This window comes from Ictidomys tridecemlineatus, chromosome 6 (genome assembly GCF_052094955.1).
Source record: "Ictidomys tridecemlineatus isolate mIctTri1 chromosome 6, mIctTri1.hap1, whole genome shotgun sequence".
Taxonomy (NCBI): Eukaryota; Metazoa; Chordata; class Mammalia; order Rodentia; family Sciuridae; genus Ictidomys; species Ictidomys tridecemlineatus.
The window spans coordinates 70,449,528-70,469,736 of NC_135482.1; the positions used below are offsets into that span (position 1 = coordinate 70,449,528).

Consider the following 20,209-nt stretch of genomic DNA (forward strand, 5'->3'; position numbering starts at 1 on the left):
TTAAACAGATTTTCCAATTTTGGGGAGCCTTTTCATTTTTTTTTAAAGAAATGTCAGTCTAGTTCACTTGCTATTTATTAATTGGGTTATTTATTTTTTGACATTAAGTATTTTGAGTTCTTTACATCTGTGGGATTTTGTCTTGCCTTATTCTTATTCTCTCCCTTTTGGCCCTGTAGTAACCTTGAAAAATCTTTGCCAGATAAATGCTCTACCACTGAGCCACAACTTATACAACAGTCACTAATAGGGCATTATGTAAAATTGTGGATGTGTAACTGACGTGATTCTGCAATCTGCATTTGGGGTAAAATTGGGAGTTCATAACTCACTTCAATCTAATGTATGAAATATGATATGTCAAGAGCTTTGTAATGTTGTGAACAACCAATAAAAAATAAAATAAAATAAAAAAATAAAAAAACAATTAAATGACAAAAGACCCTAAACTTAAAAAAAAAAAAAAGAAAAATCTTTGCCAGTTACTCTTTGAGAAAAGATTAACACCCAGAATATGTAAAGAATTCAAAAAACTTGATGTCGAAAAATAAATAGAAAATTTACAAAATACAAAATCTAGCCTGGATCTAAGTTCTTTCTATTTATTGGTACAACTCTGGAAAAGTTGAGCAAATGGCTTGGAAACTTTGTTTACCCATGTGTAAATGAGGCTGATCAAATAAGATTGTTGTGGAGATAATGCAGCTTGGTATATATTAAACAATTGATTAATTTTAGTTGTTAAATTTCAAAACATCTTCTTATCATCTTGCAATCATGTATTCTTAAGTGTACAGGTAACTGTGGATTTAGTTATCAACGAAGGATTACATATTGCATTGGGATCCCGTCTACTAAGAAACATAAGCTCCATCAGCTTTGGCCTGTATCCTATCGAGAATGCCCTGTGCCACCTTCCTCTCAGGTTTACAAATGCAATATGAGAGGCTGTTTGCGTGTGGCCACTTGGAAAGTGGGAAAATGGAGCAAGGTCAGTGTGAAAAAATGAATTAAAACTTTTTGAATAAGATTTTCCAGGGGGTAGAATGCCTGGAAATCTGCATGTTTAGCTAGATTCTTGGAGTTGTCTCATCTCCTTTTGTTTGAAAACTAAAGTATCAGTTATTTGTATATATAATCTTATCTCTCCTCTATGCTTTCTGGAACTTTTTTTTATAATAGATGCCATATCAATACTTATTTCTGTTCCTCAGAGAACCCTGTAAAGTGGATTACACTTTGAGGAAGTATTTAAAACATATTTATTAATTAAGTGAAGAAATAAATAAATCTAATATATGAGTAATAAATATTATTTGCACTATATCATGTTCCCAATTTAATTGATGGAAAGCAAATAAATGCTACTTTGCAAATAGCATCTTAACTCAGTGGGAAAAAAAAACTCTCAATAGTCTTAATATCCTCGTTAATTAATATTTATTAAGTATTTACAATGTACTATAGATATAAGTATACAAAATAAATGAAAAGAAGCCAGTAACTGAGAAATAATAGACTTACTCCCAGGACTGAGGACTTTTTCCATCTGTAACTGTGCAGTCTCCAGTGTATTTCTGTATCTTCAGTAGTTCTAACCCTTATTGACTTCCCATTTATTTCAAAAAAACCTACTCTGAGAAGGCATGGACTTACTGGGCTTCTTTAGTATTTGTTATATGTTTTACTGTAAATTATACTCTGTTCACAGTGCTCAGTGACTTGCGGAAGTGGGATAATGGAGAGAAGAGTAGAATGCATAGCTGAAAATGGTGGGTCCAGTGACCTGTGTCTGAAGCATTTAAAACCAGATGCTCAAAGGAAATGTTATGCCAATGACTGTAAGTTAATAAATTTCAAAAATCAGCCTAGTATGTAAGTTTTTCTAAGAAGTTTTAGTAAAGTGTAAAAATAAATGTACCTAATAGTCACATACTCTACAACCTGAAGGGTTCAGATCTTCAATGTGTGGCAGTATCTATAGGATTAAGCTCATGCTGTGTTTGTAATTTGTTCACTGTTGATAAGATGTGTTAACTTGTCTTTGAAGGTAAATCATTTACCACCTGCAAGGAAATCCAAGTTAAAAGCAACACTACCAAGGATGGTGACTATTACCTTAACATTAAGGGAAGAATAATAAAGGTATTACAGAAACAGTTCCTAGTTGACTTTACCACTGTTCATTGTCTATTGATAAAGTTTTATAGGTGTTTGCATTTTTTCTTTTAGGTCTACTGTGCAGACATGCACTTGGAGAACCCTAAGGAATATTTATCACTGGTCAAAGGTGAAGAAGACAACTTTTCTGAAGTGTATGGCTTTAGGTATGAGCTGTGTTTTGTTCTACCTGTGCATTTTTTATGACTCTTAGAAGTTCTAACCTTTGTATGACACTTGAATAGATCACATATGGGGCAAGTAATTTAAGAGCAGATGGACATATGAGGACCTAAGCCATCTGTTTCCATGCATATTTAATAAGAAAGACATGAGTGTTAAGCTGTACTCACAGAGAGATTGACTTAAACGTGGGTGAATGGTGGGACAATAGAGAAGGAACTAGCTAAAGATCTGTGTATATTTTCATAAAAATCAAATTAATTCCAGTGACAAACATTAGGAATCATTTTTCTGCAAACTATCCTTAAATTGCCCATCGAGAATATTGTATATTAATTGTATATTAGTTTTGTATATTGAATTATTTTTATTTCTTTCACATTTAACTTGTTGGAATTATGATATTGAAGAACAGGAGTATTTTTTATTTTTCCACTTTCAAAGCTTACCATTCATCATGCTGGGGGGTCCAATAACTATATCTAAGATTAAAAATATTCCAATGTTGTTACAGACTACAAAATCCATATGAATGCCCTTTTAATGGAAGTAGGAGGCAAGACTGTGCATGTAAAAATGACTACCTAGCTGCTGGATATACTGTTTTCAGCAAAATAAGAATTGATCTTACTTCTTTGCAAATTAAAAGTAAGTGCTGACTCTGTTTTTAAAACAAAATCCTCCATTTTCTAATGAAAGTCTAGCAATATGCTGATATATAAGATAATCAGGGTATAGAGAAGGACCTAGCACTGCAAAACAATTACTTAATTTAAAAAGTATTATTAGCTATCTGCTTTCTCTGCAATGACATATCAGGGATACCCTTAATCAAAATGTAATGGTTGTGGCAGTGATAAGATACTGCCCTTTCAAATCAAAACCCTCTACCTTAAAATAACCAACTATAAAAGGGTAAGAAAATTAACTTCATTGACATATACGTGTAAGTATTTTTTTCAGGGTTTAAATTAATAATGAAAATTAACTATAAATTATAATTGATCAATTATTTTCCCATACAGTATTAATTTAATATGTCAGCAATCCTGTATTAGGGCAGCTATTATATCACACTGTAAGCAGTGATGAGAAATTAATATATATATATATATATGGAAGTTCAGTGACTTGTCCGTTTCCTAGTTAGTAATTGTTGGGGGGATTATAAAGTCCTAGTTATGGACCTCAAATAATGAATCATACTGCTTTAATTTATAATACTGCCTAGAAATTAATTTATGATACAATCAAGTCAAAACATATTTATGAAACCTAAATACACTGAGCATGATGCAGCCTCCTGTCTTGAAAGTGACATGCCTGTATAAAGAGGCAAAGATTTTATTTCAAAAGCTGAGACAGATCTCAGTCCTCATTAGATCAACTGTGTCTAGCCCAGTGCATAAACTAGAGAAAGAAATGAAAAGAGAATATTTATTGAAGCAGCATTTGCATTAATATGTAGTATCTAAATTATAGTTAATATGATGATGAACTTGATGACTACCATTTACCAAACCTTCAACATTTACTACAGTGGATGTTTAGTTTGTTTTTCACTAACGTAATGAAATTCTTTCCTATACTATAAAGGAGAGAGGTTTATTTTGGATCATAGTTTTACAGGCTGAAAATTCAAATGGCATAACACAGGCTCTGGCAAGGTCCTCATCCTTGGCTGCCTCACATCATGGTGGCCATGTGTGGGTATCTCTGTGTCTGTGAGATCTCTCTCCATCTCCTTATGCAGCACCACAGTTCAATCATAGGGGCTCAACCCCACTGACCTAATATAATCTCATCATTTCCTAAAAAACTCGAAACAAAACACCATAACAGAATTAAGTTTCCATTCCCTTGATATAATTAACGAAAACTTTGGGGATTGAATTTCTGCATGAGTTAGTAAGAATAGATCCTATTCAAATTATAGTAGTGATTTCAGTGAAACTCTGGAGTCATATTGTTTGGGTGTAAATTCTTTGTTTCAATTTATTAATTGTATGACCTTGAACATACCTTTTAAAGTCTAAATTCCCTCAACTGTGAAATAAGAAATTGCCCCCCCCCCAATTTTTCTCTCTCTTCTTTTTTCCTGCTTTTTTGTCTTTCTTTCTTTCTTTCTTTCTTTCTTTCTTTCTTTCTTTCTTTTTTCTTTCTTTCTTACTTTTGGTGAAGATTAAGAGATGATATACATAGTCAATGTCCTGCAAGTAATAAATGCACTAAAAATATTGGTTATTATTTTATTATGTATCAGGTAATTAGTACTGCTACGTATATATTTACATATTTAGCTGTTTTTCATAAATTTATCAAACAAAGTTGCCATATTTTCAGTCATTGGGCTGGGTCTTGAGTGTACAAGATCAATTACATACATTTTTAGCTCTTCTTTTTTCCTTCCTCAATGAATGTGGCAAAACTCAAGTATTGATTAAATGAAACCTTTCACCAATTTTGTACCTATGCCATGGAACAGAATTTGTCAGATACTATATTATCCCCATCAATACAATACATCATCACTTGTTCCTCTCTGCTTTAATTTGCACGTCACACAGAGAAAATGCTCTGATTCTTCCATTAAAATTAAGAAAAAATCCTTGTTACTCTCTTCTTCTCTAGCCATTGTCCAATTTCTGTGTGTTTCCTTACAGTAAATTCCTTAAAAGTGTCATTTCCTCTCTCTTCCATTTTTCTTCCTCCATACCCTCCTGAACTTATTCAGATCAGTTTTTTATTCATACCACTTTTAGGGAAATAGCTCAATTAAGATTATCAATGGCCTCTGTTCCTCTAAATTCAATGGTAGATTCTTGGTTTTCATCTTCCATGATTTTTAACTGCTGCACCTGTCTTCCAGGACACCACACTATGACTTTGTGCCTTTCCTGGTCACTTTTTGTCTTGTCTTTCTCAGTATGTCTTAACTTGGCCAATTACTTTTAATCTTCCATAACATTTAATGTTGGAACATTTAAGACTCATTCATTGCCTAGGAGATCCCATTCCCTCTATAGATTTCAAATACCATCTATTAAATGATAGTCCCAAGTGTACATTTCCAACTTGGACTGTTACCCTGAACATCTACCTGTCTGCTCAATATATCCATGTGAATGTGTCATAGGTATGTCAAACATAACTGAGCTTCTACTACTTCCTGCTAAACCTCTACCTTCTATTCAATTTTAACCATTGCCCAAAGTGGCAACTATAAACTTCTCCTTCTGCTGTAGCTAAAAACTAGCAATATCTTTAACGTTTCTCTTTCTTCTACAACCATATGAAATCCATCATCAAATTATATCAGGTGAACCTTTTACATGCATACCACAATGGACTGAATTGCACATTCCCAAAATTAAAAAGTTGAAACCCTAACCCTCAATGCAATGATATTTAGAGGTGGAACTATTCTACAAAATTGGGTTTAAATGAAAACATGAAGAAGGGTCCCTCATAATAGGAGGAGCATACTTTAAGTAAAGGAGGAGCTATCAGAGCTTTCTATCATGGAAAAATACAGCAAAAGGGTCTTCATTTGCAAGTCAAAAAACAGAAAACAAAAACACCTTCACAAGATCTCAATCATGCTGGGACCCTGATTCTTGCATTTCCAGCCCTCAGAAGTGTGAAACGTAAGTTTCTGTTAGTTATGTTATCCAGTCTATGGAATTTTGTTATGGCATCCTGAACTATCTAAGGCATGCCAAATCTCCTTTCTTACTGACTCATTTGCTATCATATTGGTCCAAGTCCATATCACTTCTGATATTGATTTTCTTCTCAAAAGATAAGCCAGAACAATTCTATAAAACTTCAGTTGTGTTATGACTTGTGTTTCTCTCATCTGATTTCTTAAAAAACATAAACTCTGCTTGAAACTATCCAGACATTTCTCACCTAACTTAGGGTGAAATGGAGAATTCTCTCACTGATCAACAAAACTCAACATGATCTCCCCACCTCCATTACCACTCTGCTTCTCACTCCTTGCCCACCTCCTTGTGTACTGGACTCCACACACAGTGGCTCTTTGCTTGAACACTAGGCAGGTCCTTGAGTTAAGGCCTTTTCACTTACTGTTCCATTTACCTGGAAGATTCATCCCAACAGCTTCTCAATAATGCCATGAAGGATCACTAGGGCACTCTTAATCTTCCTCTCTCCCCAGTGCTCTTCCATGCTGTATATGTATATTTTTAACCATAGCAATTATCACTCCTAACATAATAGAAAAATTTACTCTACTACTAGTCTCTCTTTGGTAGGACTCCACTTCCATCAGCTTCTGCTTCATCCACTATTGTGTTCACAGTATTTGTAACAGTGCCCAATATAAAATAAGCTACAAATAAATATTTGTTTCCCCAAGAAGCTTCTAAGGACAGCTATCTTGAACCATAAATTGAGTGGAGGTTGAGGGATGATAGCATATTAGGAAGTCTCCATGGAATAGACCATGAAGGACAATGTGTACTAAATGACAGTGTGGTTTCAGTTATCTGTGGTCAACCATGTTCAGAAATTATTAAATGGGAACATTCCAGAAATAAATAATTCTTAAGTCTTAAATTGCATGCCATTCTGAGTAATTTAATGAAATCTCATGCTGTCCTGCTCCATCCTACAAGAAACATGAGTTATCCCTTTTTCCAGCATACTTATACTGGATGTGCTACCTGCCTGTCAATTACTTGGCAGTGTTTTGTTTTATCAGATTAGCTCTGGTGGTATTACAGTGCCTGTGTTCAAGAAACCCTTATTTTATTTTATCACAGTATATTCTTACATTTTTTATTCTATTATTATTATTATTATTTTGATAATATCTTACTATGGTTAATTTGTAAATTAGAATTTATCATAGGTGTGTGTGTGTGTTGTGTATGTGTGTGTGTGTAAAACAATACTGTATAAATAGGGTTCATTTCCATCTCAGTTTTAGGCATCTGAGAAATGTCTTGGAATATTCCCTATGGATAGTGGTGGGCTACTGTATGTAATTGAATTTTATCTGTGACATCATAGAAGCCATTGGACTAAAAGTATCAGGAGGAGGAGGGGCAACTCATATTGTATACTTGCTTGGAGGGAGAACAACTTATATCCATGAAAATAATTAGGAATCTCATGTGATGAGGTACACAGTTAAGGACTTGGGTCACAATATGGTGAAATATTAAAGAAGTTGATTCAATAGGATTTTCTCACAGAGGGACGTGGGAATAAGTGATATGGACTATTCAGAAAGATTTCTAAAATAACAGGTGGATAGTTGTATAATTTAGTGAGATGGGAATAATGCAAGGGAATAAATGTGGAGAAATAGATAACGCATTTATCTCAGACGTGTTAAGTTAGAGAGAGATGTTGAGCCACCCAAGTAGTTGTTCTATGGGAGTTTGGTAGATATCCTGGAATTGATCAGAGTCAAGTGGACTGGATACATACTTTGCTCTTCCCCAGTCTAACTCATAATAGCCATAAGTAGTGATGTATAAATGTTTAATGACCAGATATGCAGGAAAAAGTTGGATTGTGTCCGTTCTCATGGTATCTATACTTGCACACAGCCAATTATAAGCTACCAACATGACCTTATTATATGTGGAGTTGGGAAGAGATGCCCACAATTGGCTCTCACTGGTACTTGCTTGCTTCACACACCAAGAAGTGCTCTTAGTTTTGGAAACCCTTCTTGGAGATAAGATAGCTCTTTGCAGCAAGGCTATCTCTGAGAATTGCCTCCAGGGCACTGATGTCATCATGGGATATGCAATGATCTTGCAGTTTTCTCTAAAAGTGAAATAATTTGTGACAACTCTGTGGAGCTGATAGCCACTGTCTGGATAATTCGGTTGGAATATTATTTAAGTGAGTCAGGCATGATTAAATGATTGAAGCAGCTGACTTTTAGGATTCCTTTCAACCTGTTTTTGATCCCATGATTCTATTTTTGATCCTTTGATAATTGTAGAATCCCCAGCTATTACTAATCAGAAAATTCTGCTAATAGTGTCAGCAAAATTAAGATGAAAAGAATAATATAATGCAGTAATGTAAGATATCAAAGAAAACAGCAAATATTTTAGCTTGGTGGTTCTTAATTTCCCAAATGAATTGATACATATGCAGTGCATAAGCACTTCAGCATAATTTATCTCTCTTTAATTAATCTTTTCTTTTCTTTAGTGATTTTGGTCCTGATCTCAATTTTTCTTATTTTAGTATTTGCTCTGATATAAAATATAATAAAGCAATTATTTAGTTTTAAATATTCTGTTTTAATTACAGATGTACCTGCCAATTTTAGGGCAAGTTATGACATGAACATTTTCATACTAAAGATAATGTATTCATTGAGAGACTGTTCTACACTACGTACTATAATTGTGTCTTTTTGCTTAAATTTTTGAATTCATTATGTAAATACACTGAAGACAATAGTATGCAAATTCTGTGTACATTTGACAATTAATATTGCAATGTTATCTTAATACTAAAGAGTTTCATCTATTTTCTAGCTACAGACCTTCTTTTTTCCAAGACAATATTTGGTAAAGCAGTTCCATTTGCCACGGCTGGAGATTGCTATAGTGCTGCCAGATGCCCACAGGTATTTGATATGTATTTAATTTGTTTTCCTTCACTATGAAAAAATTTGAAATGTTTCTCCTGTTTCATTTTTCTTTACCATAATATTGCAAGAAGCACAAGTAAATTGATAAGCACAAGTTTCTATATGCACTTTATTTCAAAGATTATAGATAAACCTTAGATGAAGAGCATTTACAAATATTGGGTTTGTTTGAGAGATATAATAACAAGAATTTTAAATTGTTCAGATCCTATTTCTCCTTTATGATACTTCATAATTTTGATATTAATTAAAAGGTAAAGGAATAGAACATAAACATGTGACTTTCATATATCATCAGTATGATATTATGGTGATCATATATCATCAGTATTAGTTGTTTGGGTCTGTGGCACTCTGTTATTGTTTGGATGAGGGTCTCTCAAAAGTTCATATTTAAAGAATAGGTCCCCAGATAGCAGTAGTAGGAGGTGCTATAGACTCAAGAGGCAGGGCCTCATGGGAGGAGGTACTTAGGACATTGGGAGCATACACTTGAGGGGGATTGTGGAGCCCCTTTGGTCCATTCTCTCTCTGCTTCCTGGCTTGTGATGAGATCCTTTGCTGTGGCATACACACCCAACTTAATGTGCTGCTCTTGCCAGACTCCAACAAATGGGGCTGCACAATCTTGAATTTGAACTTCCAAAATCATGAGCCTAAATAAAGCTTTCCTCTTTAGAAAGTTAATTGCCTCATGTATTTTGTTGTAGTAACATAAGACTGACTATATACTTTCCTGAAATGATGTTCTGTGTGAAATGTAGAGATTACATTTTCATTCTTGCTTTCATCTCTTATTTCCATATTTCTCTCCAAACTTCTTTATTGCTTTCATAACTTTGATTGATCTGTTATCCCACAATCTTGCTGAAAAGAAAAATGAAGATTTATTTTTAAATTAGAATAGGTTTTTAGTAGATTCCTTAGGATTTTCTAAACGCATGATGATGTTACCTGTGAATAAAAATACTTTTACTACTTCCTTTTCAATCTGGGTATTTTTAATTTTTTTGTCTTGCCTCATTGCTTGGTCATCTCTGCCAGTAGTGTTGGATAGAAGAGTAGATTTCCTTGTGTTCTGATTTTAGGTGAAAAGCTTTCAGTCCTTCCCCAGTAGATATACTAGCTATGAGTGTTTTGTAGATGTCCTTGATCAGGTTGAGGAAGAGCCCTTCTAATTTTAGCTTAAGTATTGTTACCAGAAGGAATGTTGGGTTTTGTTGAATGATTCTTCTGCATCCATTGAGATGATTTTGTGGTTCTTGTCTATTACTGTGTTAATATAATAAATATATTATAATGATTTATTTTAGTATATTAAAGCAAACTTGAATTCCTAGAATAAATCCCACATGGTCATAGTGTATAATTCTTATATTCTTCTAGACTTGCTAGGCTAAAATTTTGTTCAGAATTTTTTGTCTATATTCATAAGATTTTATTCTGTCATTTTTCTTATGGTGTCTGTCTGGTTTGGATATTAGGGAAATAATGGCTTCATAAAATGAACTGGGAAGTGTTCATTCTTTTACTTTTGGGGAAAACTTTATGAAGAATTCATTCTTTAAATGTTTGGTAGAACTCAGCAAAGCCATCTGACCTTGTACTTTTCTTTGAGAAATTTAGTTACTAATTTAATCACTTTATTATTATAGATCTATTCAGATTTTCTAGTTCCTCCTTAATTGGTTTTGGTAGTTTTCTTTATAGGGATGTCCATTTTCATCTAAGTTATCTAATTGGTTCCAATACATCCTGATGGAATGTATAAACCTCTGTATTTTTGTAAGATCAGTGGTCACATCCCCTCTTTCATATTTGTCTGCTTTGTATTCAATCAATTTTCAGTTTAATCTTCATCATTTCTTTTCTTCTGCTTGCTTTAGATTTAATTGTCTCTTCTTTTTTAGTGTTTTAAGGTAGAAGATTAGGTTTTTGATTTAAGACATTTTTCTTTTTAATATAGGCATTTATAGCTATAACTTCCCTTCAAGCATTTAATTTGTGCATCTCAGAAATTTTGTATGCTGTGCTTTTATGTTCATGTATCCTAAAATATTTTCTATTGTCATTTGTTTGACAATAGAACATTTTCCTTGGATCACTGGTTATTTAAAAGTATGGTGCTTAATTACCAAATGTTTGTGAATTTTCCAAATCTCCTCCTCCTCTTCCTTCTTCTTTTCTTTGTTTAATTTCTACTTTCATTTCCACTGAAAAACATGGTCTATATTGTCTCTGCCCTTTTGAATTTATTGAGACTTGTTTTACGGTATAACATATGATTTATGCTAAAGAATGTTCAATGTGTGCTTGGAAAGAATGTGTGTTCTGATGTTGTTGGGTAAAAAGTGTTTTATAGACTACAGGCCCTGTTAGTTTATAGTGTTATTCACCTCTTCTTTTTCCTTGTTAATCTTCTACTTGATTCTTCTGTCCACTGAAACTATGCAACTATAATTGCTGAATGATCTATTTCTAAGTTCAATCTTGTTTCATTTCTTTTGGAGTCTTGTTGTACAAGCTTATGTATTTATAACCATCATAACTTCCTAATAGATAGGCTTTTATCATTATAAAATGTTCTTCTTTACTGCAGTAACTTTTTTTGTTTTTAGTTTTAAAATCTAATTTGTCCAATACTAATGGGGCCACTGCAGTGACATAGAAACATAGTACTTGTACTTCCAGTTGTCCCCAATTTCAGTGGAGCGTTTATTCCAGGATGCCTCATGGAAACCAAAATCTGTGTATGCTCAAGTTCCTCATATAAAATGATATAGTATTTGCATATAGTCTGTGCATATCCTCCCATATACTGCTAATAAGAATACTGTTTTGTTTATCTGAGTATGTCTTTATTTTGCCTTCATTTTTGAAAGATAGATTTGCCTGTTATAATTGCAGTGATGATGATGATGATGATGATGATGATAGATGATTATTTGCACTTTGAATATGTCATTCCACTGCCCTCTGGTGAGCAGAGGCTAGATAAATAGTAGATATCAACTATTTACCTTATTCCATGTAAGTGGTCATTTTTCTAGTGGTCCTTTAGGATTTTCTTTTTATTTTTGTCTTTCAGCATCTTTTCTGTGATATATTTGGTGTCAAACTTTAGTATCTATTCAGTTTGCAGTCTATTAAATGTCCTGGAGGTATAGATTAATACATTTCAAAGTTGAAATCTATTTTCTTTCACATGTAACTCTCTGCTCTTTTCTCTTTCTTCTCTCCTTTTGGTACTCTCATTATGCATATTTTGGTACACTTAATGGTGTCTCTTTATTTCTCTGATGTTCTGTTTATTTTTCTTTATTCCATTTTTCCTTCTGTTCTTAAGTTTGTATCATTGCTATTGATATCTCTTTCAAATGTTCCAGTCCCTCTGCTAGCTACAATCTTTTGCTTGAGCCCCCCTGGTGAATTTAATTTATCTTGGTTATTGAACTTTTCAACTCCAGTATTATCCTTCAGCTATTTTTAATAAAACAGAATTCTGGGACTCAGCGGTAGAGCGCTCACCTAGCACGTGCAAGGCCCTGGGTTCGATCCTCAGCACCACATATAAATGATAAATAAAATAAAGGTATTGTGACAACTACAACTAAAACTATTAAAAAAAACCCATAATTTCTGTATCTGTAATGATATTCTCTGTTTGATGAGATATTATCACCATCCTTTTACTTTTTAAAGCCTAGTTTCTTTTTTTAAACATATTTATAATAGCTGATCTTTTCTCAACCTGAGATCACATACCTCTCAAGGACTGTTTTCTTTTACGCCAGAGTATATGTCATCCTTTCCAGTTTTTCTTTATAAGTCTCGTAATTTTTTGTTGAAAATTAAATATTTTAGATACAATACTTTAGAAATTGTAGATACCGTTTTCCCCTCCCATCTAGGAATTCTTAATGTTGTTTGCTGGTGTGTATATTTGTTTAGTTACTTGGCTGAACTGTTTCAGTGGATTCTGTTTCCCTTGAAGTGTACCCCTTTGATGTTGTACTTCAGAGAGTACATCCTTGGGCTCACAGACTTACCCTGATCTTGCTTTTCCCCCCAGGAATGACAGTGGTGTTGGCTGGGCTCTCTTCAGTTGTCTTTCCCTGACTCTTCATTGAGATTTTTGCTGATCCATCTTTATTGACATATTTCTCAGTACTTGGTCTTTACTATTGCTAGATAATTGCTCTAGTCTTTCAAAAACATCCTGGGGACACCAATTACTCCTCATTGGCCAGGGTGGTTTACAGGTCAATCTTGGAGCTTAGGGAAGACTCCAAGAGGAATCTTTCTTAGCTGCATCTATGAAACTCAACCTTATCTATCATTTTGCTTGTTTCTCTCATTGCAGAGAAACAATTTAATTTTCACCAGCTATTGCCAGAGAGAATGCCCATGGGCTCCTTCAAATTGCTATTCTAAAAGTGCTTCCTCTCTTAGTGAAAGGTGGGTAACTTTGCAGAAGAATCCTACACTCTCATTCAATCTTTATTACTAGTTAGCTCAACTCACATCCATGCTTCTTTTCCCCAATTTCCTACTCTACTCATGTGGTGATCAAAACTGCCTCCCAGCTGGTACCTTTTTTATCTTTTATCTATATCATTCGGTTTCATCCCTAGATCTGTCCTTCCTATGACTCCACTTCTGCTTCTGAAGCCTGGCATTGTTTCTTTGGATATCTCTTCATGTTCTGAAGTTAAAGTTGTCTAACTTCAAACTTTTAACATTCTAAACAGTGTTTTCCCTGATATATAAGTTTCTTTTGTTGACAACACTTCCATCTTGATTCTCTTAAATGGATGTTCATTCTCCAATGGTCAACTCATCCTTTGACTGCTCAACTTTGTCCAACAATCCATCCATCTTTTAAGCTATGTCTTCTGATCCCTTATTTGATCATTTCGTTTATTTGATTAGAGAGAAGTAAATTGACCACACAACCTAGATATGTGAACAGTATGTTAATACAAGGCTTCTCTGATCCTATTTCTTTGGAAAGGTGACCAAGTTCTGGAAATCTGGTCTTTATTATTTTATATTGAATTGAGTAAGGTCTGGTCAAATGAGACATCAACAAAATTTACAGGGGATTGATAAAAGGGTAAATCCTTTAATTGTTAAGTGGAAACAAAATTCTTTTTATCTCACTTCGTGAACTTTCCCCATAGAAAATATCTTAGTGCAAAATAAATTATTGTAAACAAAAATCATTTCTTGATGAGCGTAGAATCTGGATTAAAGGCATTTTCACAATCAGGTTTTTAAATAAGATAACCATTTCCATTTCTTTCTAACTCCCTTTCTCTGATTTTATTGTAACCTGATTTTTTTCCTAAAATATCTTGAGAAAATTATGTATCTATAAACTGTGTAATTCCAGTTTATAGTTGCAGAGAGACATTCCATGTTAACAATTTGTTTAAGATCCTTGAAAAAATCATAGGCAGAACCAGCAATAAAAAGGCCCTCTTTTTGCCCATCAAGATGTGTTATCTTCCTCACGTGGTTTTTGAGACAGTTCTGGAATGTAGAGCTCCATTACAAGGTTACATGTTATTGGGCATAGATGTGTGCTGTCGAAAGGAGCTATGTCCATTTATATTCAGTTTGTATTTATCTGCCTTAGGCTACTGTTACCAAAAATACAAACTGCCCAGTGTTTTGGGAGATGTTCTTTCAAATATATAAACCAGGTTCTGTGTTAAGTTATACAACATTTGCATGAATACCCTCCAGATGTTTGATGTTACAAAGAACTTATTCTGTTGTTTGGGATTCATCAAAACCACATCCTCTATGTTTGCTTATGACTGAATACCTCAGGACATGAATGATAAAAAGAGAATGGACACATATGGTGTTCTTTAGGGAAAATAAACTTTGCAACATTGCAATGTGAGATGAAGTTAAAGAGTATAATGTGACTTTCAAATGCATATGTCAAAAGTGAAGAAAAGTAAATGTTCTTTGCTTTCCACAAAGCCACAGAAATTTTAAAAAGCTTAATGTGCATCTCTTTAGTTGACTTATAATTAATATTTGATTATATAGAGCAAGAGAAATAATCACATTCAACCAACACCCGTGGATCATAGGTAGTACCCATTTTGAGTGCGTATAGTCAGTGTATTAAATCTATGGAGTATATATTATTTATTATCAAGGTGAGTAGTTTAATATATAAGATCTGCCAGGGGCTGGGTGGTGTAGCCTAATGGCAGAATATATGCTTAATATGTGCAAGGCTGTGGATTCATTCCCTTGCACTGATAAATACACAGATACACACATGTGTGTATACTTGCACGTGTTATATATATATATATATATATATATGTACACATACATATACATATGTGTGTATATATACATATACATAAAATATGTACATGCAACATATTTATATATACATATAGAAAATGGATTTTTAAATTATATTGCTTAGAACTTTTCTCTCCCTTTTTGCCTTACTTGATCTCTCTTGGTATTAAAACTGGTATATTAAATTTTCCTATTTTTAGGGTATGTCTCTCTATGTCTCCTTGCATTTCTTAGTTTCTGCCATAAGTTGTTGCTGTATTGTTTGATGCATAATAGTCATGTGTGAACTGTTTTATATGGATCATGGTTTTTACCAGCTCTTTGTCATGGTACTGTAATTTAAAACTTGAAGTCTTTTTGACTCATATCAGGATCTGTTCCTGCTCTCCTTTTATGTCCATTTATCTGTTTTCATGTTTTGTTTTGTTTATTTATTTTTTCATTTTACCCACCCTTTTATTTTTAGCTCCCCTTTGCTTTAGGTATATTCCATGCATATAGCAGATAGTTGGGCATTGTTTGGCAACCCATTAAAAATTCCTTTTTTAAAATAGATGTTACTCCTCTTCACATTTTTTATTATATGTTTTAAAATATCATACAGAAAATTTTTTTCTTTTTCTTTTTTGTTATACAGTTCTTTGAGCTTTAACATATGTACAAATTCATGTTAGCATTACCATAATCAGAATACAGTACAGTACTCTTACCTCCGATATCTTCTCCCCACTTCCCTTTTAGACTTAGACATCTCCTCCCACCTAACTCTTAGCAAAAACTGCTCCATTCTCTGTTGTTGTGGTTTGCAATAAAACAAGGGGAAAAAAGAGAGGTCCAAATTGGAAAGGAAGAAATAAAACTGTCTTTATTTATTGATTGCCTAATTTTCTATAATAAAAAACTTCAAAAGTTCTGCATGCATACACACACACACAAACTGTTATAACCAATAAGTAAATTCAGTTAAGTTATAGGATACAAAATTAATCTGGATAAGTCAGTAGCATTTTTATTCACAAATATTGAATTAATTGGAAAAGAAATCAAGAAAATAATTTCATTTACAGTAGCATCAAAGAAAACTAAAAAAACATATGAATAAACTTAATTAATGAGGGGAAAGATCTCATCCTTGAATATCATAAGACACTGATGAAAGAAACTGATACAGACACAAAGAAAGGGAACAAATATCCTGTGCTCAAGGACTCGAAGAAATATTAGTATTGAAATATCTATGCTCCTTAAAGCAATATACAGATTCAACACAGTCCCTATCAAAATGCCAATGGCATTCCCACAGAAAGAGAAAACAAAATTTTTGAAATTTGTATAGAAAAAGGAAAGACAGAATAGTTAGAAAAGTTCTGAGAAGAAAACCTAAACAGGATATATCACATTCCTGATTTAAAATTATATTACAAAATGATAATATTCAAAACAGTATAGTACTAGTATAAAAACAGACACATAGACCAGTAGGACAGAATAAAGAGAGTCCTAAAATACATCTAAACATATACTGTCAACAAATTTTGACAAGGGAAATAAGAAGACATGAAGGGGAAGGATAGGGTTCTCAATAAGTGATACAGAAAATCTGTTTTTGAACAAGTGAAAAAAGGAAATTGGACCCTTATCTTACACCATACACACAAAAAAACTCAGAATATATAAAATACCTTAATGTAATGTAAGACTAGAAGCTATAAAACTTTTAGAACCCAAAAAGCTAGACATTATCTCAGTCCATAGAATCAATGGGACTTTGTCAAACCAAAAAGCTTCTGCGCAGTAAAGGAAACAATCAATAAAATAAAATGTAATATCTAAAATTTATAAAGAACTTTTACAACTCAACAGCTGTTTAGGTAATTACTTGTTTAAGTAATGCAGTTATAAAATGAGCAAAAGATCTGAACAGTTCTCAAAAGAATACATATTAATCACCAACAATCATATGAAAAGGAGCTCAGCATTACCAATCATCAGGGAAATACAAATCAACACTACTAGGAAATATCACTTCACAACTCTTATGTTAGCATTGTTAAAAAATAAAGCTTGGGGGCTGGGGTTGTGGCTCAGCAGTAGAGCGCTTGCCTAGCATGTATAAGGCCCTGGGTTCGATCCTCAGTTCCACATAAAAATACTTAAACAAAATAAAGGTATTGTGTCCAACTACATCTAAAAAATAAATATTTAAAACAAATATTAAAAATAAATAAAACTGGGCACAATAGGAGATGCCTATAGAGTCCCAGCTACTTGGGAGGCTGAGAAAGGAAGGATCACAAGTTTGAGACCATGTAGGGCAACTTATGAGACCTTGTCTCCAAATGAAATATTTTTTAAAGACTAGAGATGTAGCTAAGTGGTAGAGTGCTTATGTATTACATGTAAAATCCTGGATTCAATCCCCATTACCTCAAATAGTCAAAAGACAACAAATGTCAGTGAAAGTAGAGAAAAAAGGGAGCTCTGACACTTTGGGTGGGAATGTATATTGATTCAGCCATTATCTAAAGTAGTATGAAATTTTCTAAAGAAATTAAAAGTACAACAGAAATTAAAAGTATAACTGTCATATGTTTCAGCAATTCCTCTTCTAGACACATACTGAAAGAAAATGAAATCACAGTCCTGTAAAAAAAACAACCAAGACATGGAAACAACTTAAGTGTTCATCAGTAAATGAATGGATAAAGAAACTGCAAGATAAATGATAGATAGATGCCAAAAAAAAAAAAAAAAGAATGAGGATCTGGCTGTATTCTACAGTGGGGAAGAGCCTGGAGGGCATTAAGCTAAATGAAACAATCTAGATCCAGAAAGAAAAAAATACAGCATGACTATATTTATATAGAGATCTAAACAAAAATTCAGTTATACAGAGAACAAAAGAGTGGTTACCACAAGTGATGGGGGTTGAGAGGTTGGTTGGATAGGCAGGGGCCAGAAGTACAAGTAGCAGATATGGAAGGTGAACAGGTCTAGCGATCTGATGTTCAGCTCAAGCTATAGGTAATAGCTCATATTGTATTCAGGATTCATTCTCAATGAGTTGACTTTAGTTGCTCTTGCTACAAAAACAAAAGCAAAAAAAAAAAAAGATAATTACGAGAGATGATGGATACGTTAATTTGCTTCACTATAGTAACCTTTTTACTATCTATACGTAACCTTTTTACTATCCAATCGTACCATACAGTGTCATGTTGTATACTTTAAATATGCACAATAAAATCTATTTTAAAATAACATACATATTTAGCAACTCCCAGGCAGAATTTTTATTTTTTTGGTTAAAGATCATGCTTAAGGAGGCTCAACTTTTAAATAAAATATTGTAATTGAAGTAATTAATATTATTCACTCAAATATTACTTCTGGAGTTCCACAGGAATGTTCTACCACCTTCTTACAGCACCTGTAATTCTCTACACTGCATTACATTTATATATTTATGCTCTTTCACTTACCAGATTTAAAGTGAGAACTTTGAACTCTTGACACTTGTCTACCATTCAACTTATTTTGAGCAAATGGATATAAAGTATTTGTACCTCTGTCAACATCATCCCTAAATTTCAAATAAATTGTTCAATGATTTTTTTTGAGATTGTAGCATGTAGTTTTTTAAATGACTAAGAACAGAAGTAAAGCTCATGAAAATGTGCCCACCGAAATGGAGTAGTAGATATTTCTAGACCCAATGATTAAAGACCCCCTAATCCTCTAAGCAGTCAGTTGGGACTTTCTCCTTTCCTTTCCAGTGTGTGCGCATTTGGATGCTTCCAGGCCTCATAAGCAAGGAGGTAGAGAATGATGGAAGTGTGTGTGGAATGAGTGTCAGGTGTGTTAACACTGTATAGCCCTCAGCAATTACCTGGTTACAGCACCCCAACATCACTGAATACATCTCCATTGTTGAATTTTATTGAGAGACTAGTCTGTCTGTGAGAGAATGGGGTCTGTAGGTAACCAGTGCAAAACCTATGTCAGATTAAGTACCAAATAGTATAATCTATCCTAAGAGTTATCTCTTCAAATTCAACTATCTACAACTTAAAATGCTCCTGTGTCTAGTATTGGGGTAATCTATCAGGATGAAGTCTGATGGGTCTATATGTGTGTTTATATATTTGCTTTTATGGTGCTACTATTTAATATTTATAATGCTGCATCTAATTCTTCCATTCAGAAGCACTATTAAATACCTAGGTCTTGCTCTGGGGATATAGAAATGAAGCAAACAGAGAAGTCATATGCTAAATTTCATAACCAAATGATGTTGTACTTAATAAATCTTTGGAATTTGTCTAAAATTGATTATTTCTGCTATAAAAATTCTCCATTTTGTGTCATTGTACTATAAATGTATTTGAATGTTTCATTTTTAAATGAGATATATAATATAGGTCTGTGAAATTTAAATTTATAAACTAATATTTAATTGCTTTATCAATATTAATGTTTTATTATAAATGTATATAATGTTTATTTAGCCTTAACTTTCATGACAAGATCATATTCTCATTCACATAATATAAACTTCAATATTCCATTACAGTCTTACTCAAGATTTGTGAGATTTAGGCCATTGGAATATTATGACATGATCTAAGAATGCCTTAGTATTTCTCTGAATTTTCATGAATACTGAATATTGGTAGTTGGATGAATTAAGATAATGTAAATAAGATGTTACTCATTTTAGTATCTATCTTTTTCACACAGTTATTTGAAGTTTTTTAACAAAAATAGTTTGAAATATTTCGACATAAAATGATCTTTGTATTAGAAAATAATATTGTCACAAAGCCACTGGAGGACCCACACAATGGTGAAATAAGGGCATCACATATTCAGGTACCC

The 20,209-nt window shown here is 33.2% G+C and overlaps 1 protein-coding gene across 1 annotated transcript in view; it reads left to right on the top strand.

Moving 5' to 3' along the window:
• The window catches only part of Adamts20 (ADAM metallopeptidase with thrombospondin type 1 motif 20), a 146,286-nt gene that overhangs the window by 121,308 nt on the left and 4,769 nt on the right, over nucleotides 1-20,209 (top strand). The window contains exons 32-37 of the mRNA XM_078014858.1: nucleotides 791-991; nucleotides 1,712-1,841; nucleotides 2,051-2,145; nucleotides 2,233-2,327; nucleotides 2,858-2,991; nucleotides 8,880-8,971. Coding sequence (XP_077870984.1) covers nucleotides 791-991; nucleotides 1,712-1,841; nucleotides 2,051-2,145; nucleotides 2,233-2,327; nucleotides 2,858-2,991; nucleotides 8,880-8,971 — 747 coding nt within the window. The remainder of the gene's footprint in view (nucleotides 1-790; nucleotides 992-1,711; nucleotides 1,842-2,050; nucleotides 2,146-2,232; nucleotides 2,328-2,857; nucleotides 2,992-8,879; nucleotides 8,972-20,209) is intronic.